Genomic DNA, 18,566 nt, shown 5'->3' with positions numbered 1-18,566 from the left:
GGAGACAGCGACAAAGTATAAAAAAAAAAAAAAAAGGTGTTCTAGAAGGAGGTAAATAAAGTGCTTAAGACAAGGGAGCAAATGGGAACTTCAGTGAAGGGCGCAAATGGGGAGGTGATAACAAGTAGTGGTGATGTGAGAAGGAGATGGAGTGAGTATTTTGAAGGTTTGTTGAATGTGTTTGATGATAGAGTGGCAGATATAGGGTGTTTTGGTCGAGGTGGTGTGCAAAGTGAGAGGGTTAGGGAAAATGATTTGGTAAACAGAGAAGAGGTAGTAAAAGCTTTGCGGAAGATGAAAGCCGGCAAGGCAGCAGGTTTGGATGGTATTGCAGTGGAATTTATTAAAAAAGGGGGTGACTGTATTGTTGACTGGTTGGTAAGGTTATTTAATGTATGTATGACTCATGGTGAGGTGCCTGAGGATTGGCGGAATGCGTGCATAGTGCCATTGAACAAAGGCAAAGGGGATAAGAGTGAGTGCTCAAATTACAGAGGTATAAGTTTGTTGAGTATTCCTGGTAAATTATATGGGAGGGTATTGATTGAGAGGGTGAAGGCATGTACAGAGCATCAGATTGGGGAAGAGCAGTGTGGTTTCAGAAGTGGTAGAGGATGTGTGGATCAGGTGTTTGCTTTGAAGAATGTATGTGAGAAATACTTAGAAAAGCAAATGGATTTGTATGTAGCATTTCTGGATCTGGAGAAGGCATATGATAGAGTTGATAGAGATGCTCTGTGGAAGGTATTAAGAATATATGGTGTGGGAGGCAAGTTGTTAGAAGCAGTGAAAAGTTTTTATCGAGGATGTAAGGCATGTGTACGTGTAGGAAGAGAGGAAAGTGATTGGTTCTCAGTGAATGTAGGTTTGCGGCAGGGGTGTGTGATGTCTCCATGGTTGTTTAATTTGTTTATGGATGGAGTTGTTAGGGAGGTGAATGCAAGAGTTTTGGAAAGAGGGGCAAGAATGAAGTCTGTTAGGGATGAGAGAGCTTGGGAAGTGAGTCAGTTGTTGTTTGCTGATGATACAGCGCTGGTGGCTGATTCATGTGAGAAACTGCAGAAGCTGGTGACTGAGTTTGGTAAAGTGTGTGAAAGAAGAAAGTTAAGAGTAAATGTGAATAAGAGCAAGGTTATTAGGTACAGTAGGGTTGAGGGTCAAGTCAATTGGGAGGTGAGTTTGAATGGAGAAAAACTGGAGGAAGTGAAGTGTTTTAGATATCTGGGAGTGGATCTGGCAGCGGATGGAACCATGGAAGCGGAAGTGGATCATAGGGTGGGGGAATGGGCGAAAATTCTGGGAGCCTTGAAGAATGTGTGGAAGTCGAGAACATTATCTCGGAAAGCAAAAATGGGTATGTTTGAAGGAATAGTGGTTCCACCAATGTTGTATGGTTGCGAGGCGTGGGCTGTGGATAGAGTTGTGCGCAGGAGGATGGATGTGCTGGAAATGAGATGTTTGAGGACAATGTGTGGTGTGAGGTGGTTTGATGGAGTAAGTAACTTAAGGGTAAGAGAGATGTGTGGAAATAAAAAGAGCGTGGTTGAGAGAGCAGAAGAGGGTGTTTTGAAATGGTTCGGGCACATGGAGAGAATGAGTGAGGAAAGATTGACCAAGAGAATATATGTGTCGGAGGTGGAGGGAACGAGGAGAAGAGGGAGACCAAATTGGAGGTGGAAAGATGGAGTGAAAAAGATTTTGTGTGATCGGGGCCAGAACATGCAGGAGGGTGAAAGGAGGGCAAGGAATAGAGTGAATTGGAGCGATGTGGTATACCGGGGTTGACGTGCTGTCAGTGGATTGAATCAAGGCATGTGAAGCGTCTGGGGTAAACCATGGAAAGCTGTGTAGGTATGTATATTTGCGTGTGTGGACGTATGTATATACATGTGTATGGGGGTGGGTTGGGCCATTTCTTTCGTCTGTTTCCTTGCGCTACCTCGCAAACGCGGGAGAGAGCGACAAAGCAAAAAAAAAAAAAAAAAAATTCATATTCCAGCAAAGTAGTGCTTTAGAAGCAGGGTACACAGATATGCCTTAACATCAAACATAACCCTTTTCAGCAAGACACAAATAAAAATATAAGTAATAAGCACAGATCCTATCCATGGTGATGATACCTTCAGTCTCTGACATGTAAGAAACCATTTATATCTAACTAGATCCAATGATTCAGTTACAAAGGACTACTTTTCCCTTTCTCCAAGTCATCCTTAATAGGCTGAAGTTTAATGAAGTACAGTTACAGTGCAAGTAACTAGGTGACCAGGAAGTAAACCTCCCTTGTTAGGCATATCAACTAGGCCTGAAACACCAAAAACATAGCTAGAATTCTGATGACTAACAAGACCAGCTACGGTGTATCTGCCATACAGGCATGCAATGAAACCTGAAGATGGCTATTGAAACTCTCATTCAGACTAACACAGCCCAACTATAAAGTGCCTTAAGTGTTATCTACTTCTGCTGGCTACCATTCTCTTAGCAACAGGAGTTCTGTTGCAACCAGTATGTACAATGCTGATTATGTTAATCTGCTCTAGTATCATACTTGATGAGGGAGAAACAAAAGTTCAGAGTGAACCCACTTATGCAATCTTACCTCAAAGACATATCACAAACCACAATGGTCAATTTCTTTTGGGCTCTCTCTTTTGTAAAACTGAACTATTAAAATGAAAATCTTAAAACCAGGCAATTCCCTTCATCCCTTTCCTTCATCCATGTACAAAAGACTTTCTGACATGATCTCTGGAATGGACAAACAAATCTGACTCATAAGGAAGAGTGATGAACTCAAGTTTTACAATCTTGTGGTGGATTTTGGGGGCAAGGAAGACTGTGCTTTCACAGTGTTACTAATGAGCTAACAAACATTTCTTGCAATTATAATTCAGGGTTGATTCATAGGTCAATAATTTCATCACTTAGACCTTGCTTTGACAGTGAAATTCAAAGCAATGTCTGAGCTGAGCAAGACAAAAGTGGATCAAGATAACAGACGCATATCCAAAATTAATTTCCAATGCTAAAATAGATAGGTTTCCAAACTTGATAGAGGCACTTCTAAATTCACCTCTTCTTATTCATTAAATGAAACATATCTCTTCACCCTACCCTTCTCACACACAAAATTTCTACTGTATATAACCAAAAGATTAATTCTTTCCTCTGTTTTTCCATCTACATCTTTAAATAATTCACTCACTGTACCTGCCCATTTCTTTCACCTTATACCCCTTCCCCTTGTACTTCCAAACATACCACTGTATTTTTTCACCAATCTATCATTTATCATGTATCCTTCATTGCCAAGCTCTTAAAAGGTTTTCATCAAAACATCCAAAAAACTTCATTCCTTATATCTTTCTTCAATCTCTATTGTTCACTCTGCCTATTCTATTAATCTTCAACTAAATTACATTAGTAATCCATTTCTACAGCTCTTACTTCTTTCTTTGCTTTTACCCGTAAAAACCTAGTAGTTTTTTTTTTTTTTTTTGCCGCTGTCTCCCGCGTTTGCGAGGTAGCGCAAGGAAACAGACGAAAGAAATGGCCCAACCCACCCCCATACACATGTATATACATACGTCCACACACGCAAATATACATACCTACACAGCTTTCCATGGTTTACCCCAGACGCTTCACATGCCCTGATTCAATTCACTGACAGCACGTCAACCCCGGTATACCACATCGCTCCAATTCACTCTATTCCTTGCCCTCCTTTCACCCCCCTGCATGTTCAGGCCCTGATCACACAAAATCTTTTTCACTCCATCCTTCCACCTCCAATTTGGTCTCCCTCTTCTCCTCGTTCCTTCCACCTCTGAGACATATATCCTCTTGGTCAATCTTTCCTCACTCATTCTCTCCATGTGCCCAAACCATTTCAAAACACCCTCTTCTGCTCTCTCAACCACGCTCTTTTTATTTCCACACATCTCTCTTACCCTTACGTTACTTACTCGATCAAACCACCTCACACCACACATTGTCCTCAAACATCTCATTTCCAGCACATCCATCCTCCTGCGCACCACTCTATCCATAGCCCACGCCTCGCAACCATACAACATTGTTGGAACCACTATTCCTTCAAACATACCCATTTTTGCTTTCCGAGATAATGTTCTCGACTTCCACACATTCTTCAGGGCTCCCAGAATTTTCGCCCCCTCCCCCATCCTATGATCCACTTCCGCTTCCATGGTTTCATCCGCTGCCAGATCCACTCCCAGATATCTAAAACACTTTACTTCCTCCAGTTTTTCTCCATTCAAACTCACCTCCCAATTGACTTGACCCTCAACCCTACTGTACCTAATAACCTTGCTCTTATTCACATTTACTCTTAACTTTCTTCTTTCACACACTTTACCAAACTCAGTCACCAGCTTCTGCAGTTTCTCACATGAATCAGCCACCAGCGCTGTATCATCAGCGAACAACAACTGACTCACTTCCCAAGCTCTCTCATCCCTAACAGACTTCATACTTGCCCCTCTTTCCAAAACTCTTGCATTCACCATTGTACAAAGGCAAAGGGGATAAGAGTGAGTGCTCAAATTACAGAGGTATAAGTTTGTTGAGTATTCCTGGTAAATTATATGGGAGGGTATTGATTGAGAGGGTGAAGGCAGGTACAGAGCATCAGATTGGGGAAGAGCAGTGTGGTTTCAGAAGTGGTAGAGGATGTGTGGATCAGGTGTTTGCTTTGAAGAATGTATGTGAGAAATACTTAGAAAAGCAAATGGATTTGTATGTAGCATTTATGGATCTGGAGAAGGCATATGATAGAGTTGATAGAGATGCTCTGTGGAAGGTATTAAGAATATATGGTGTGGGAGGCAAGTTGTTAGAAGCAGTGAAAAGTTTTTATCGAGGATGTAAGGCTTGTGTACGTGTAGGAAGAGAGGAAAGTGATTGGTTCTCAGTGAATGTAGGTTTGCGGCAGGGGTGTGTGATGTCTCCATGGTTGTTTAATTTGTTTATGGATGGGGTTGTTAGGGAGGTGAATGCAAGAGTTTTGGAAAGAGGGGCAAGTATGAAGTCTAGGAGTAGTTAGTTTCATAAAAATAAGTTACAAGATGGGAAAAGCATCCTTTTCTTTATGTTTCTTGCTTATTCTACCCTTAAATTCTTTCCATTCACTGGAGCTTGTACAGTTGTGTTCTCTTTATCAAACAAGATTTCAAAAAAGACTTTCACTTGAAACAAATCATCTGCTCCACAGGAAGTCAAAATCAGATTACATCTAAAGAGAATTTATAGTGTCTTTTCACATAAATATTTACTAATTACATGCTTGCCCTGCTTAATGTTAAAATTCCACCTTATATATCTCACATATCTATGACAAACATTCATATATATAAATACTTTTTTCATAACTGCTACTTCTGCATATCTCTATCTTTTTACATACTTACAATTCTTGTTTGTACAGCATGTGCATGGAATATGCATACTTAATATACAGGAAAAAGGTAACTAGAAGTATCTTGATAATTCACTCTCATAATCTATATCATATAATGATGCAATGAGATATTCCTTTATATCCTTTCTGTGAAATGCCCTTGTATTTCAGTACCTCTACAAAAATTTAGCCTCAACTCATGGTTAACCTCAGCTTGGTTCCTGTGAACTGTTTCTGCTCTGGATAACTTCCCAGTGTCTTTAAGCTTACTGTTCTGGTTTTCTCCTTGATAACAGGGCTAAGGACCATTACCTAAATTTTACCAATGACTTCTTTTCTAACAAGGGCCATCATCCTAAAAGCAATGAATCAATGAGGCATCTAAATGCATTTAAAAGACTGCTTTTGATGCTATCTCTGACAATAAAAAAACAAGTACAGTACTATTGCATACCACTAGTATTTGCATAACATTAACTTACTTCTATTCTGTCTGTCTGGTTCGTAGCTTTGAGAAACTGCTCCCAAATTAGTGGGAATTTTGGTCGTATTTCACTGCTTTCTGCACGTTTATGTTTAATTTCTTCATTCAACCACCGCAGAAAAGATGAACTGAGTACCTTCCATTGTTGTAAACATGAAGAATTACTATGGTTTAATCCATTCACATTTCAGAGTTGAACTTTTGTATTTCAGAGTTTTTGAATTATAGATACATTACTGATCTTTCAGATATGGTTTTCCAGCTTTTGAATGTTATATTTATGTAAACTATGTAAATGATTACTTAACATTTGAAAATTATTTATAGTAATTACCCAAAATTCTTTCTTGTCCATGCTTGTGACAGGTGTAATGTAGACTAGGGAACAGAGTGGTATTTACATAAGATGAAATGCTGGGATTGGATACCATTACGAAGCAAATACCACAGAAAATCTGAAATAACTGTGATTCATTACTGCCTTCAGATCTTAAATAGAGCACAGGAAAATGAATGATAGCATTTACAGGCCACACATGTTGAACCCACATAGGTTTGAATCCAGGATGTGATAGTCAGTCTATATAGGTTTGAATCCAGGATGTGATAGTCAGTCTATATAGGTTTGAATCCAGGATGTGATAGTCAGTCTCTAGTCAACACAAGCTGTTCATCTTCCATTGTGGGCTGGTTAGTAAAATGGGACTAGGCTTAGGCTAGGGTACATGTACATATAGTGTAACCAAGGTGGCTCTGATTAGGGCTCTCAGTTGCCTGTGCTGTCTCGGTTGGAAAAAGATAGAGGGAAAAGAACATTGGGAAAAGTTTAACCGAATGGTACTCTGTTAGATTGGATCAGGAGAATTATATCATGATTATATATATCAGGAAAGGTTAGTGACAGCTGTGTAGTGAGCCAGGACTTCAGGGGTTGTCAGGTTGCACTCCTCTGACCCAGTTAGCTGCCTTTTCTTTCTGACTCACCCACACATGGACAATTGGCACTCTGTCCACAAACACACAATCTCGCCATGTCATACATAACACTTGACAAAACTTAATTCACACAGCTCATTCTTTGTAACTCATAGATTTTTCCACAATGAGCTCTTATGTGCTGCCCCTGTAGTTTGGCAAAAGGGGAGAAGCAGTAAATAGAAGTAGTTGGTAGGAACATTTAAGCTGAAGCTTTAGTTAGGTGGAGTCAGTAGGAATATTAGTTAGGAGCTTCTCCAAACACTGTGCAGGAGTTGCCCTCTGCCAGTTGCATGTTAAGAGTGGGGCATAAAGGCTAAGAAGTAGCACTGGAGTTCACTAGTTCTGGAGACTTGCCATGGCCAAACACTTCCTTGAGGGAGTTTCAGTTGGAACAGGTGTCAGAGATGTAGATAGACAGATACATTAGATATGTCAGCACTGGTCAACCAGGCATGGAAAAAGAAACGTAACTAAGTTAATGATTAAGGAAAAAGTTACTAGGTAGGATGGAACCATCACCACAACAGTAGTTTTTTTTAGTATTAGGAATATTGTTAATCATAACAGTATGTTTTTTGGTATGAGTAATATTGCAGATTCCATGTGCTTGACCTTCAAACATACTAGGTTTTATTAGATATATATAATCCAGATTGGCAAGTTATTTCTTGCATCATCAAGATTTTTCCTGATGATTGTCATTGTAAGCTAGTGAGAACCTAATAGTTTACGTAATCAGAATTGGATTGCAACACATTGGACTTAAAGAACCAGTTTGCACTCATATGAAACTGACAGTTGTATGTGACAAATTTATGAGAATTGATTTTGCCTTTTAGTAACTGATTTGTTACATTTTTAGACATTTAGTCCATAAGAAATACAAGGAATTTTGTTTTATTGACTCTAGTAGACATTTGATTTAAGCAATACATGCAGATAGATAAAAGGAGAGGCAGAGTGAGAAAGAGACATAAATGTTATATTGTAAATAGATAGAATTAGTTTGTTTTTGATACAGAAAAGACAGAACAGTAGCATTTTGTTCAGATGAGCACCAATAACTGCAGGAGGAATAACGAGAAAGGAGAAATATGAGACCAATCAGAGGGAAATTAAGTGAAAATGTTTACTTTGTGAAATACCTTTTCTTCTCTGATATCAGAATACCGATAACTTATGTTTCCATTGAATACACATGGAAGCCGATTTGAACGTATCTTAAAGCAGATAGGAGATAATAAGCGAGGAATTAATATGGAGCACATCTCCGTTAGTATTTGTTACTGTAGTTCGCTCACATGGCTTCATAAGCAACGTAATTCTATATCTTAGATGACATCAAGATGACCCTAAACCTAACAGGGCTTCCCCAACGAGAATGTTCATGAACTCGCAAATGTCTCTAGATGAAAGGAATGTCGCGCCTGTTACTTTAGACTGGACAATGTCATATTCTAGTTGTTGAAGTGGCTGTTTAATTTTCAATTAACGTTAAGATTGCGTTATAATATGTTAATTCGGGTAAAATGACTGTTTTTGTATGGGAATGAATGCAGAATTCGGCTCGGTCGCCAAACATCAGTGTTATTTATTTATTTATTTCCCTGGACACATTTTACTTTTCCTGATCCCAGCAAGATGACGCTGTTGTCGTGATCCTTAACATCACATTTTAAATCATGTAAAATTACCAAATAGACATTAATTTCGCGAATCATTACTTTTAACATACGTATCTTGATGATTATAGTCTTTTTGATATTTTAAAGAAAAAAATTGTAGCTTCACGGTTGTTCAAACCAAAACTTGAGTATGTTTATTTATATCTGTTGCAAATATCATGTTAAAGATGAAACAACCGAACCGCTCATTATGACCTATTAAAACGACTCGGATTGCTTCACCCCGCTCAACTCGGCTTTGAACCGTGAATGAACTCAAGAAATATCTCGGGTTTATTTTATCATTATCTGATGGATCAGCTTGTTACATTTTATATATATATATTCTCTGTCTTAATATTCGAGATTTTATTGAGTTTATGTGGAAATAATGAGAAAGACTTGGTAAAAACTCAATATTCGTTTGAAGGTTTGTGTTCGAAGACGCTTCGAATCCACACCATACCGAGGTTTCGAGAACGAGTCCTTACGATTTGCAACCTCTTTGACCATCGGCTCCGTGAGGGTAAGTTGTCCAGTCCTCTTGGGTTTCATGATATGCATTATTTCCCTACGTGACATAGGGAGGAATTGAAATTTGACGCCATTAATCGACGGTTTCATATATATATATATATATATATATTAAACTATGGAAGATTTGGAAACCTATTAATAATGTCCTTAATGGCGAATTGTGACGTTATTTCGTCTTGGTACATAGTGGCAGATTGGAAGTTTATTTTCACTATCAATGGCAGATTTGGTCTGAGGTCTTTGTGTGAAGGTTAGCTTTGACCAACAGCTTGAATGTTTCATTTATTTCATAATTGTGTAGTTTTTACAGAATTACTTGCTGCAAGTTATGATTCATAGAATGTTTTACAGCCATTAAATAAAGCATTAAGGGATATGTTTGCCAGGGAAAATGGAGGGTGATTGGATGTGATGTACATTTGGTATAAATTTATCTAAACTTTTAGTGGCCTTGGTCAGCAAATATTTTAGTATTTTAATAATTTACATTTATCTGCCCCTTAGGATCGTTTTAAACTCGTAAATCTTTTGTCATTAACATTGGTTATTTTACATAATTATTTACCAATCGCGGAAATCGGATCCAACATGGCGTCGGTTGATATAAACAACAATAGTTCTGTTTTTGCGAATTGATTGATTGGTGGACTTTATTCAGGTTCCCATTGAAACCCATGTTGATGGATTGAGGCATATACAGCGAGTAAATTAGGTAATTTACCACTTAAGTTCTTCATGACTTCTAGTTTTCAATATTAAGCTACTTTCTCCTGTGGTAATGGTTTAAGAATTTAATCTCTCATAACTGTGTAGTTTGCTGTTAAACCATCAGTTATGTCCTGACTATGATTGTCAAGTGACATTAGGCGAAACTAAATAGTCTGTTGACAAAAGAATTTCATTCTCAGTGATTAACTTGTTACTCCAAAGGAGCCCCATTATTTCCGTGCTACTGGAAATAGTGCAGCTATGAAGCTGCAGGAGCCAGAAAGGGGTTCTGGTTAATGGTAATGGAGCATCGAGGAATGTATGGGATAAGATTTCACTATCTGGGAGGGTAAGAATGGTTGTCTTAATGGTAATGGAGCATCGAGGAATGTATGGGACAAGATTTCACTATCTGGGAGGGTAAAAATGGTTAAGTTACAGTAATTCCAATGATGTATGGATGAGACGTTTCATTTATCACCCATATTTCTATTAAAGGAAATATGCAGTTAATTTATTGTACAGTTAAGTAGGTTGCTTGTGGTTTGGCATACAGAGCTGCGGAAGATGTAATTTCTAGCATATGCACAAGAGAGAACATGTTAATTAATCTGCTTATCCTATGTACAGTTTAGGAAGTGTACCCAATTTTCTTTTGTACTCAGGGGTATGTCAGTATTTTTGGTTTTGTGGTAACTAGTTGATAAATATATTGAGAATTATAATTGATTTTAAAGGAGAAACTGCTTACGTTGGCAATGTTGAGAATATCTGCATTTAACAGATGACGTTGGTTTTTAATACGAGACTATTCACTTTCATTTTGCAGGAGCAGGAGGACAAATGCAGTCGCAAGGGTCATCCACTTGATCTTCCAAACCATCATCGAGATCATTAGAAGATATCCTCTCCGAGTGTTCCTGATACGTGCTGAGGATGTTTCGTGTCTGGTGATTTTTTGACATGACCCAATTTGACAGAGTGACTGACATGACTTGACAACTTTGTTTTATTGGTTTAGAAATGGTATTATGCATATGTTACTGTTAACTTTACTAATATTGCATGCATATTTTAGCATATGTTGTAGTGGATGTAGTAATACACTGTGTATAGTAACATATCTGATAATTAGTTTGAGGAAGTAGCAAGGGATAGAAATATCGTAGTAGACTACAATTATTGCAACTCTTTGCGTAAGCAGCTGCAGTTCTTTGCATCTTCCCACCACACACACACACACACATACCACACACACGCACCACACCACACACTTGCATTGTTTTGTTTTTTCCTTTCTTCAACAATATCTGTTTCTGAATTTTTATTTTTTCCAGGCCTGTTGTATGATGTGATATCAACATTCAAGGTCGCAAGTCAGTTGTATATAACTGACAGGAATGGCTGGTGTTTAGTAAGTACTAATATACCATATTGTCATTTATTTACCAAATGATTACCTATACCTTGGAGAGGGATGGTTTTATATCTCTGGTCAGCACCAAGTAGGATTTAAAGATCTGATAGGCATAGTTGTATTATGTTAATTATGAAAGCATATACTAGTAATGAAAGTTTCTGAGTTGACACATGTATCCTATGTCAACCTCTCAATTATTATTTTTTACAGTCCTGTTGTATGATGTAGTGAGAAGGCATTCAAGAAAACGGAAGTCCCTGCTTTGTATATAATTGACAGGAATGGCTGCTCTCGAGTAAGTTATTATACCATACCACCATATATTTACCTAATAATTACCTATACCTTGGAGAGGGATTGTTCTCATCATTCTAGTCAGCACAATAAGATTTAAAGATAGGCATAATTGTATTATGATAATGAAAATGTGGAAGTTTGCAGTTTTCATGTTAACTGAGATGACAGTAGGAGTTATGTACTAGAGCATTTGTTGTACATCTGAAATTGGGTAAGATTCACCTGAGATATCTCTTGTGTATATGACCATTCCTTTAGAATGGTCAATATCTGGGTTATTAGATAAACTCGGGCACTACAAGAAAATCGGTTTCTTTTTATATTTACCATTTTGCGTGTTAGCGAAATAGCACCAGGAACATATGAAGTAAGGTTGCGTTTATTCTCATCCAATCTTTATCTGTTGCATGAAATATGCCAAAACCACATGTATCATCTGTCAACCTCTCATTTATTTTTTACAGTCCTGTTGTATGATTTAGTGAGAAGGCATCATTCAAGAAAATAGAAGTCCCTGCTATTGTATATAATTGATAGGAATGGCTGCTTTCAAGTAAGTTCTTATACCATACCACCATATATTTGCCTAATTACCTATACCTTGGAGAGGAATGGTTTTATATATTTCTGGTCGGCATCAAGTAAGATTTAAAGATCTGATAGGCATAGTTGTATTAGGATAATCATATAAGCATATACTAGTAGTGGAAGTTTCTGAATTAACAAAATTGATTTTATCTACTAGAGCATTTGTTAATTCTGAAAATTGGGAGATTCGTGTGATATCTTGTGTACATAACTGTTCCTTTTAAGTGGTCAGTATGTGTTATTTGGCAACTTTAGGCACTACAACAAGGAAAAACTTGCTTATTATTTTCTGTTTGCTGTATCTCGTGTTAGTGAGTCAGCATCAGGAACAAACTAAGAGAGGCCACATTCACTTGCATACATGTATATTCTTTAGCTTTTGCATGAAATGCACCAAAACTGCAGCCCCCTATCCAAAGCCAGGCCCCACAGACCTTTCCAAGGTTACCTCCAGCTGCCTCACATTCTGATTCAGTCACTTAACTGCACTTCTACCCCTGTATTCCATATTCCAGTTCATTGTTTAATGCACGCCTTTCATCCTCCTGTATGTTCAGGCCTTGACCACAATAATCTTTCTCATCCCATTTTTCCATCTTGTTTGGTCTTTCCCTTGTCCATGTCCCCTACAATTCCTACACACATCCTGTCATTCTCCAAATTAATATTTTCTTTGTTTCCATGGGTCCATTTGTTACCATGTCCACTCCAAGGTATCTGAAATACTTCACTCCTCCAAATTTTCTCCATTCAGATTCACACCTCAACAATCTCTGTCCCTAACCTAGCTAAACCTAATAACCTTACTCTTATTCACATTTACTATTTCTCTTTTAATAAACACTTCTGAACTCTTTCAACAACAAGCGCAGTTTCAAATTGCAATCTGCTCCCAGTGCTTTGTCATCACCAAACATATGACTTGCTTCCCAGGTCCTCGCTTGCTACAGACTGCATACATGCCCCTCTCTCAAAGACCCTTGCATTTACCTCCCTCAATACTTCATCCATAGGTGAATTTAACAGCCATGATAACATTACATAACATTATCGACCCCTGTCATAAACAATCCTTCAACTGGAACAATTCTTTCATCTCTCCCTACTCTTGCATGAACCTTACAACCTTCATTAGAACTTTTCACTGCTTACAGCAACTTTCCTCTTGGAGTAGTTTGTAAGAACTTATGCAAGGCATCTCTATTAGCCCCATCATATTCTTCCCTAGATCCGTAAATGCTATATACAAATTCTCGTTTCTCCAATTGTTTCTTTCACACACATCCTTTAAAGCAAACACCAGATTCATTCATTCTCTGCCTCTTATGAAATCATATTGTTCATCCTTCCTCTGCTGCTCTGTACTTGCCTTCACCCTCTCTGTCACCACTTACAAACAAACTGCCAGGTACAACTGACAAACATCTTGTACCTCTGAATTTGGAAAACTCAACATTGTCTCCTTGATGTACAGTGGCATTATACAAGCATTCCACTAACCCTCAGGTCTTCCTCTTGATCCATCCATACATTGAAAATCCTAATGAACCAAATTACAGCAGTCAACTCTATATGAAATTCAAATGCAATGCCATCGTCTCCAGATGATAAGCCACATTTCATCTTGTGCAAGACTTGCATACTAGTTTCACCAAACTCCTTTCCATGACAATGACGTACTGCATACTTCCTTGACCTGAACTCCTTACATAAGCCACCCTTTCATCACCCACATTTAACCAATCTTTCAAAATACTCATTCCATCTCATCTCATTGCTACCTGTCACCGCTTCATTTTCCCCTTTCATTGAAGTTCTCGTTTGTTTTCTTGTTTTCCTCGTACCATTTGAGCTTCCAAAAACTCTCATTCACCCTGAAGTTTCCTGATAGGTGCTCACCTCAGCCCTCATTTATCTGCAGCCTTTTCACCTTCCTTTCGACCTCTTTCTCTGATACATCTCTCAATCGTTTGTACTTTTTTCCTTGTAAGTGTTTCCCATAAACTTCCCTTTTTGCTTTCACTTGTAACTTCATCTCGCCACTTTTTACCCTTTCTCACCTACCCATCTCCCACCTTGTACTTGCACATGCCAACACTGCTCCCTTAAATACCTCCCAATTCTATCACTCCCCTAGCTTCATTTACTCTTGCCATTTTTGTCAATCTCATGGTATTTCTCACTTATAACTTTTTTGAAATTTTAGGATGTTGGCATTAATTGAGGTTGTCATGTAGTCAGCAAAGATTGGATTACACATCATACTTTTATGAAATTTTGCTTCTGGTAGATAAATTTCCAGATTCATGTTCCTATAGATATGTCTCTCTGACTACCATTCCCCTCAAAACTCTACAAGGGAATGGTGATGGCTAAAGTTTCCACTCGTTTTTTCTTTACATGCTTCCCACAGATACCATTCCACACATTCTTGCCTCATTTTTTCCCTCCAGTACTCCTCTAATCTATTTCTTCAGGTCACTGATGATGATCCTCACACCAACCCCCTTAATTATACTTTCCTTGTAAACTCCTTTAGCTTTTTCTACAAGCCCGAACCACATCAGAGTAATGGCTTTAAAGGGATAGTGTGTGTTTTTCTTTATTATTGTATATCAAATTAGATTATAAATAGCTTTATCATAGATATATATATAAAGGAATTTAATGAAAATATATACTTAAAAGAACTTAACATTGTTGGACCATTTACTCTACAGTATAAACAGTGCTAGGTACCACCATCCATAGTTCTTTTCATAACCGGTGAATCCAGTGCTATTCTTACCATTTGCTGCCTCAGTCTTAACAGGCCATTGGCAGAGGGAACTCTGGTTCAGTGTTTCAGAGGCTCCTGCTTAGTGTTCCTACCAACTACTATTGCTTAATGTGTTTACTTAATATTCCTGCTTAATTTTCCAACCTACTGCTTCTTTTTTTGCAGGGAAAAAATGCAAATGAGTGGGAGAGGTATAAAAGAGAGGCAGGAGGTCAAGAGAAAGGTGCAAGAGGTGAAAAAGAGGGCAAATGAGAGTTGGGGTGAGAGAGTATCATTAAATTTCAGGGAGAATAAAAAGATGTTTTGGAAGGAGGTAAATAAAGTGCGTAAGACAAGGGAGCAAATGGGAACTTCAGTGAAGGGGGCTGATGGGGAGGTGATAACAAGTAGTGGTGATGTGAGGAGATAAAGTGAGTATTTTGAAGGTTTGTTGAATGTGTTTGATGATAGAGTAGCAGATATAGGGTGTTTTGGTCGAGGTGGTGTGCAAAGTGAGAGGGTTAGGGAAAATGATTTGGTAAATAGAGAAGAGGTAGTAAAAGCTTTGCAGAAGATGAAAGCCGGCAAGGCAGCAGGTTTGGATGGTATTGCAGTGGAATCTATGAAAAAAGGGGGTGACTGTATTGTTGACTGGTTGGTAAGGTTATTTAATGTATGTATGATTCATGGTGAGATGCCTGAGGATTGGTGGAATGCTTGCATAGTACCATTGTACAAAGGCAAAGGGGATAAGAGTGAGTGCTCAAATTACAGAGGTATAAGTTTGTTGAGTATTCCTGGTGAATTATATGGGAGGGTATTGATTGAGAGGGTGAAGGCATGTACAGAGCATCAGATTGGGGAAGAGCAGTGTGGTTTCAGAAGTGGTAGAGGATGTGTGGATCAGGTGTTTGCTCTGAAGAATGTATGTGAGAAATACTTAGAAAAACAAATGGATTTGTATGTAGTATTTATGGATCTGGAGAAGGCATATGATAGAGTTGATAGAGATGCTCTGTGGAAGGTTTTAAGAATATATGGTGTGGGAGGCAAGTTGTTAGAAGCAGTGAAAAGTTTTTATCGAGGATGTAAGGCATGTGTACGTGTAGGAAGAGAGGAAAGTGATTGGTTCTCAGTGAATGTAGGTTTGCGGCAGGGGTGTGTGATGTCTCCATGGTTGTTTAATTTGTTTATGGATGGGGTTGTTAGGGAGGTGAATGCAAGAGTTGTGGAAAGAGGGGCAAGTATGCAGTCTGTTGTGAATGAGAGAGCTTGGGAAGTGAGTCAGTTGTTGTTAGCTGATGATACAGCGCTGGTGGCTGATTCATGTGAGAAACTGCAGAAGCTGGTGACTGAGTTTGGTAAAGTGTGTGAAAGAAGAAAGTTAAGAGTAAATGTGAATAAGAGCAAGGTTATTAGGTACAGTAGGGTTGAGGGTCAAGTCAATTGGGAGGTAAGTTTGAATGGAGAAAAACTGGAGGAAGTAAAGTGTTTTAGATATGTGGGAGTGGATCTGGCAGCGGATGGAACCATGGAAGCGGAAGTGAATCATAGGGTGGGGGAGGGGGCGAAAATTCTTGGAGCCTTGAAGAATGTTTGGAAGTTGAGAACATTTTCTCGGAAAGCAAAAATGGGTATGTTTGAAGGAATAGTGGTTCCAACAATGTTGTATGGTTGCGAGGCGTGGGCTATGGATAGAGTTGTGCGCAGGAGGGTGGATGTGCTGGAAATGAGATGTTTGAGGACAATATGTGGTGTGAGGTGGTTTGATTGAGTAAGTAATGTAAGGGTAAGAGAGATGTGAGGAAATAAAAAGAGCGTGGTTGAGAGAGCAGAAGAGGGTGTTTTGAATTGGTTTGGTCACATGGAAAGAATGAGTGAGGAAAGATTGACAAAGAGGATATATGTGTCAGAGGTGGAGGGAATGAGGAGAAGTGGGAGACCAAATTTTAGGTGGAAAGATGGAGTGAAAAAGATTTTGAGTGATCCGGGCCTGAACATGCAGGAGGATGAAAGGCGTGCAAGGAATAGAGTGAATTGGAACGATGTGGTATACTGCTTCTGTCTAATGCTTCCAGCTAATGCTCGTATCTCCTACTACTACGTAATGTTCATAACTATTTCTAATATCTATTGATCCTACCATTGTGCTAAAAGGCAGGGCTAACTCATAGTGCTTACTGCAGGAAAATAGAGTTGCAAAGAATGAGATGTGTGAGCCAAGTGTGTAGTGTTGTGTGTGACAAGGAGAGATTATATGTTTATGGACATAGTGCTTGCAGTCCACATGTAGGTGAGGCTTGAAGATTTGGAAAATCACAATCTGTGCAATTAGATAGGTATAAACTCTTGATTTTGTTTTTGTGTATGTACTGCTGAGGCTGTGTTTTCTGATTTTTATTATATTTGTGAGAACTTAGTTTTGGTAGCTTTTAGCATCTGAAACTATGAAAATATTTGGCGATTAGGTAAGAGATGATGATGTAGCAAGCTCATGTTGGTGTACTTGTTAATGTAAGAATTACAGCATTGGGTGGGTACATATATATGGCAACAAATGATAGGTGCATTATTATATGTGAGTTATAACTTGATAGCAGTAGCAGTGCTCCTTGCACGTAGTTTAAGCTCTTTTCATTGTTGACTTATTTTCCAGGTGTCTTCTGTACGAATGTGGAATGGCCTTAGTGCATGATATGGAGCAGCAGCAGCAGCAGCAAGAAACACACGTGACCACTGCCGACTCGACAGAACTTAGTTGATAATAGAAGTATGTTTGTATGTAAGTGCCAGTTTAGTTTATTTACCAGGCTTCCAAATACTTTAGGATTTAGTGATGAGTCATTCTTACAGAATGAGTTTAGGAGGAATAACATTTTTACTTGCATAGAAGCATGGGAGGTGGGTTGATTACAAATGGTAGTGAGTGGTGGGATGAAGAAGTAAGATTATTAGTGAAAGAGAAGAGAGAGGCATTTGGACGATTTTTGCAGGGAAAAAATGCAATTGAGTGGGAGATGTATAAAAGAAAGAGACAGGAGGTCAAGAGAAAGGTGCAAGAGGTGAAAAAGAGGGCAAATGAGAGTTAGGGTGAGAGAGTATCATTAAATTTTAGGGAGAATAAAAAAGATGTTCTGGAAGGAGGTAAATAAAGTGCGTAAGACAAGGTAGCATGTGGGAACTTCAGTGAAGGACGCTAATGGGGAGGTGATAACAAGTAGTGGTGATGCGAGAAGGAGATGGAGTGAGTATTTTGAAGGTTTGTTGAATGTTTGATGATAGAGTGGCAGATATAGGGTGTTTTGGTCAAAGGTGGTGTGCAAAGTGAGAGGGTTAGGGAAAATGATTTGGTAAACAGAGAAGAGGTAGTAAAAGCTTTGCGAAGAGAAAGCCGGCCAAGGCAGCAGGTTGGATGGTATTGCATGGAAGCTACTGAAAAAAGGGGGTTGGACTGTATTGTTAACTGGTGGTAAGATTATTAAAAGTTAATTATGACCCATGCTGAGGTGCCTGAGGATTGGCGGAAGCGTGCATAGTACCCTTGTACAAAAGGCAAAGGGGATAAGAGGAGTGCTCAAATTAACAGAGGTATAAGTTTGTTGAGTATTCCTGGTAAATTTATATGGGAGGGTATTGATTTGAGAGGGTGAAGGCATGTACAGAGCATCAGATTGGGGAAAGCAGTGTGGTTTCAGAAGTGGTGAGAG

General features: G+C 38.7%; 2 protein-coding genes across 9 annotated transcripts in view; both read left to right on the top strand.

Moving 5' to 3' along the window:
* Positions 1-18,566, top strand: part of LOC139762964 (uncharacterized) — a 614,722-nt gene that overhangs the window by 133,192 nt on the left and 462,964 nt on the right. The window lies entirely within an intron of this gene.
* Positions 1-18,566, top strand: part of LOC139762968 (negative elongation factor D-like) — a 395,386-nt gene that overhangs the window by 277,748 nt on the left and 99,072 nt on the right. For 3 of the 8 annotated variants that reach the window (XM_071688382.1, XM_071688385.1, XM_071688383.1), the window contains exons 5-10: positions 8,982-9,077; positions 10,626-10,746; positions 11,134-11,210; positions 11,427-11,511; positions 11,978-12,066; positions 17,516-17,629. The exons of 2 other annotated variants lie outside the window; for them this stretch is intronic. In XM_071688382.1, coding sequence (XP_071544483.1) covers positions 8,982-9,077; positions 10,626-10,666 — 137 coding nt within the window. In that variant the 3' untranslated portion in view covers positions 10,667-10,746; positions 11,134-11,210; positions 11,427-11,511; positions 11,978-12,066; positions 17,516-17,629. The remainder of the gene's footprint in view (positions 1-8,981; positions 9,078-10,625; positions 10,747-11,133; positions 11,211-11,426; positions 11,512-11,977; positions 12,067-17,515; positions 17,630-18,566) is intronic. 3 more of the 8 variants (XM_071688388.1, XM_071688384.1, XM_071688386.1) reach the window with 3 other exon arrangements.

Source organism: Panulirus ornatus, chromosome 45 (assembly GCF_036320965.1).
Source record: "Panulirus ornatus isolate Po-2019 chromosome 45, ASM3632096v1, whole genome shotgun sequence".
Classification (NCBI taxonomy): domain Eukaryota; kingdom Metazoa; phylum Arthropoda; class Malacostraca; order Decapoda; family Palinuridae; genus Panulirus; species Panulirus ornatus.
The sequence above is the reverse complement of the archived record's forward strand: the minus strand, read 5'-3'. Positions and strand labels throughout refer to the sequence as shown.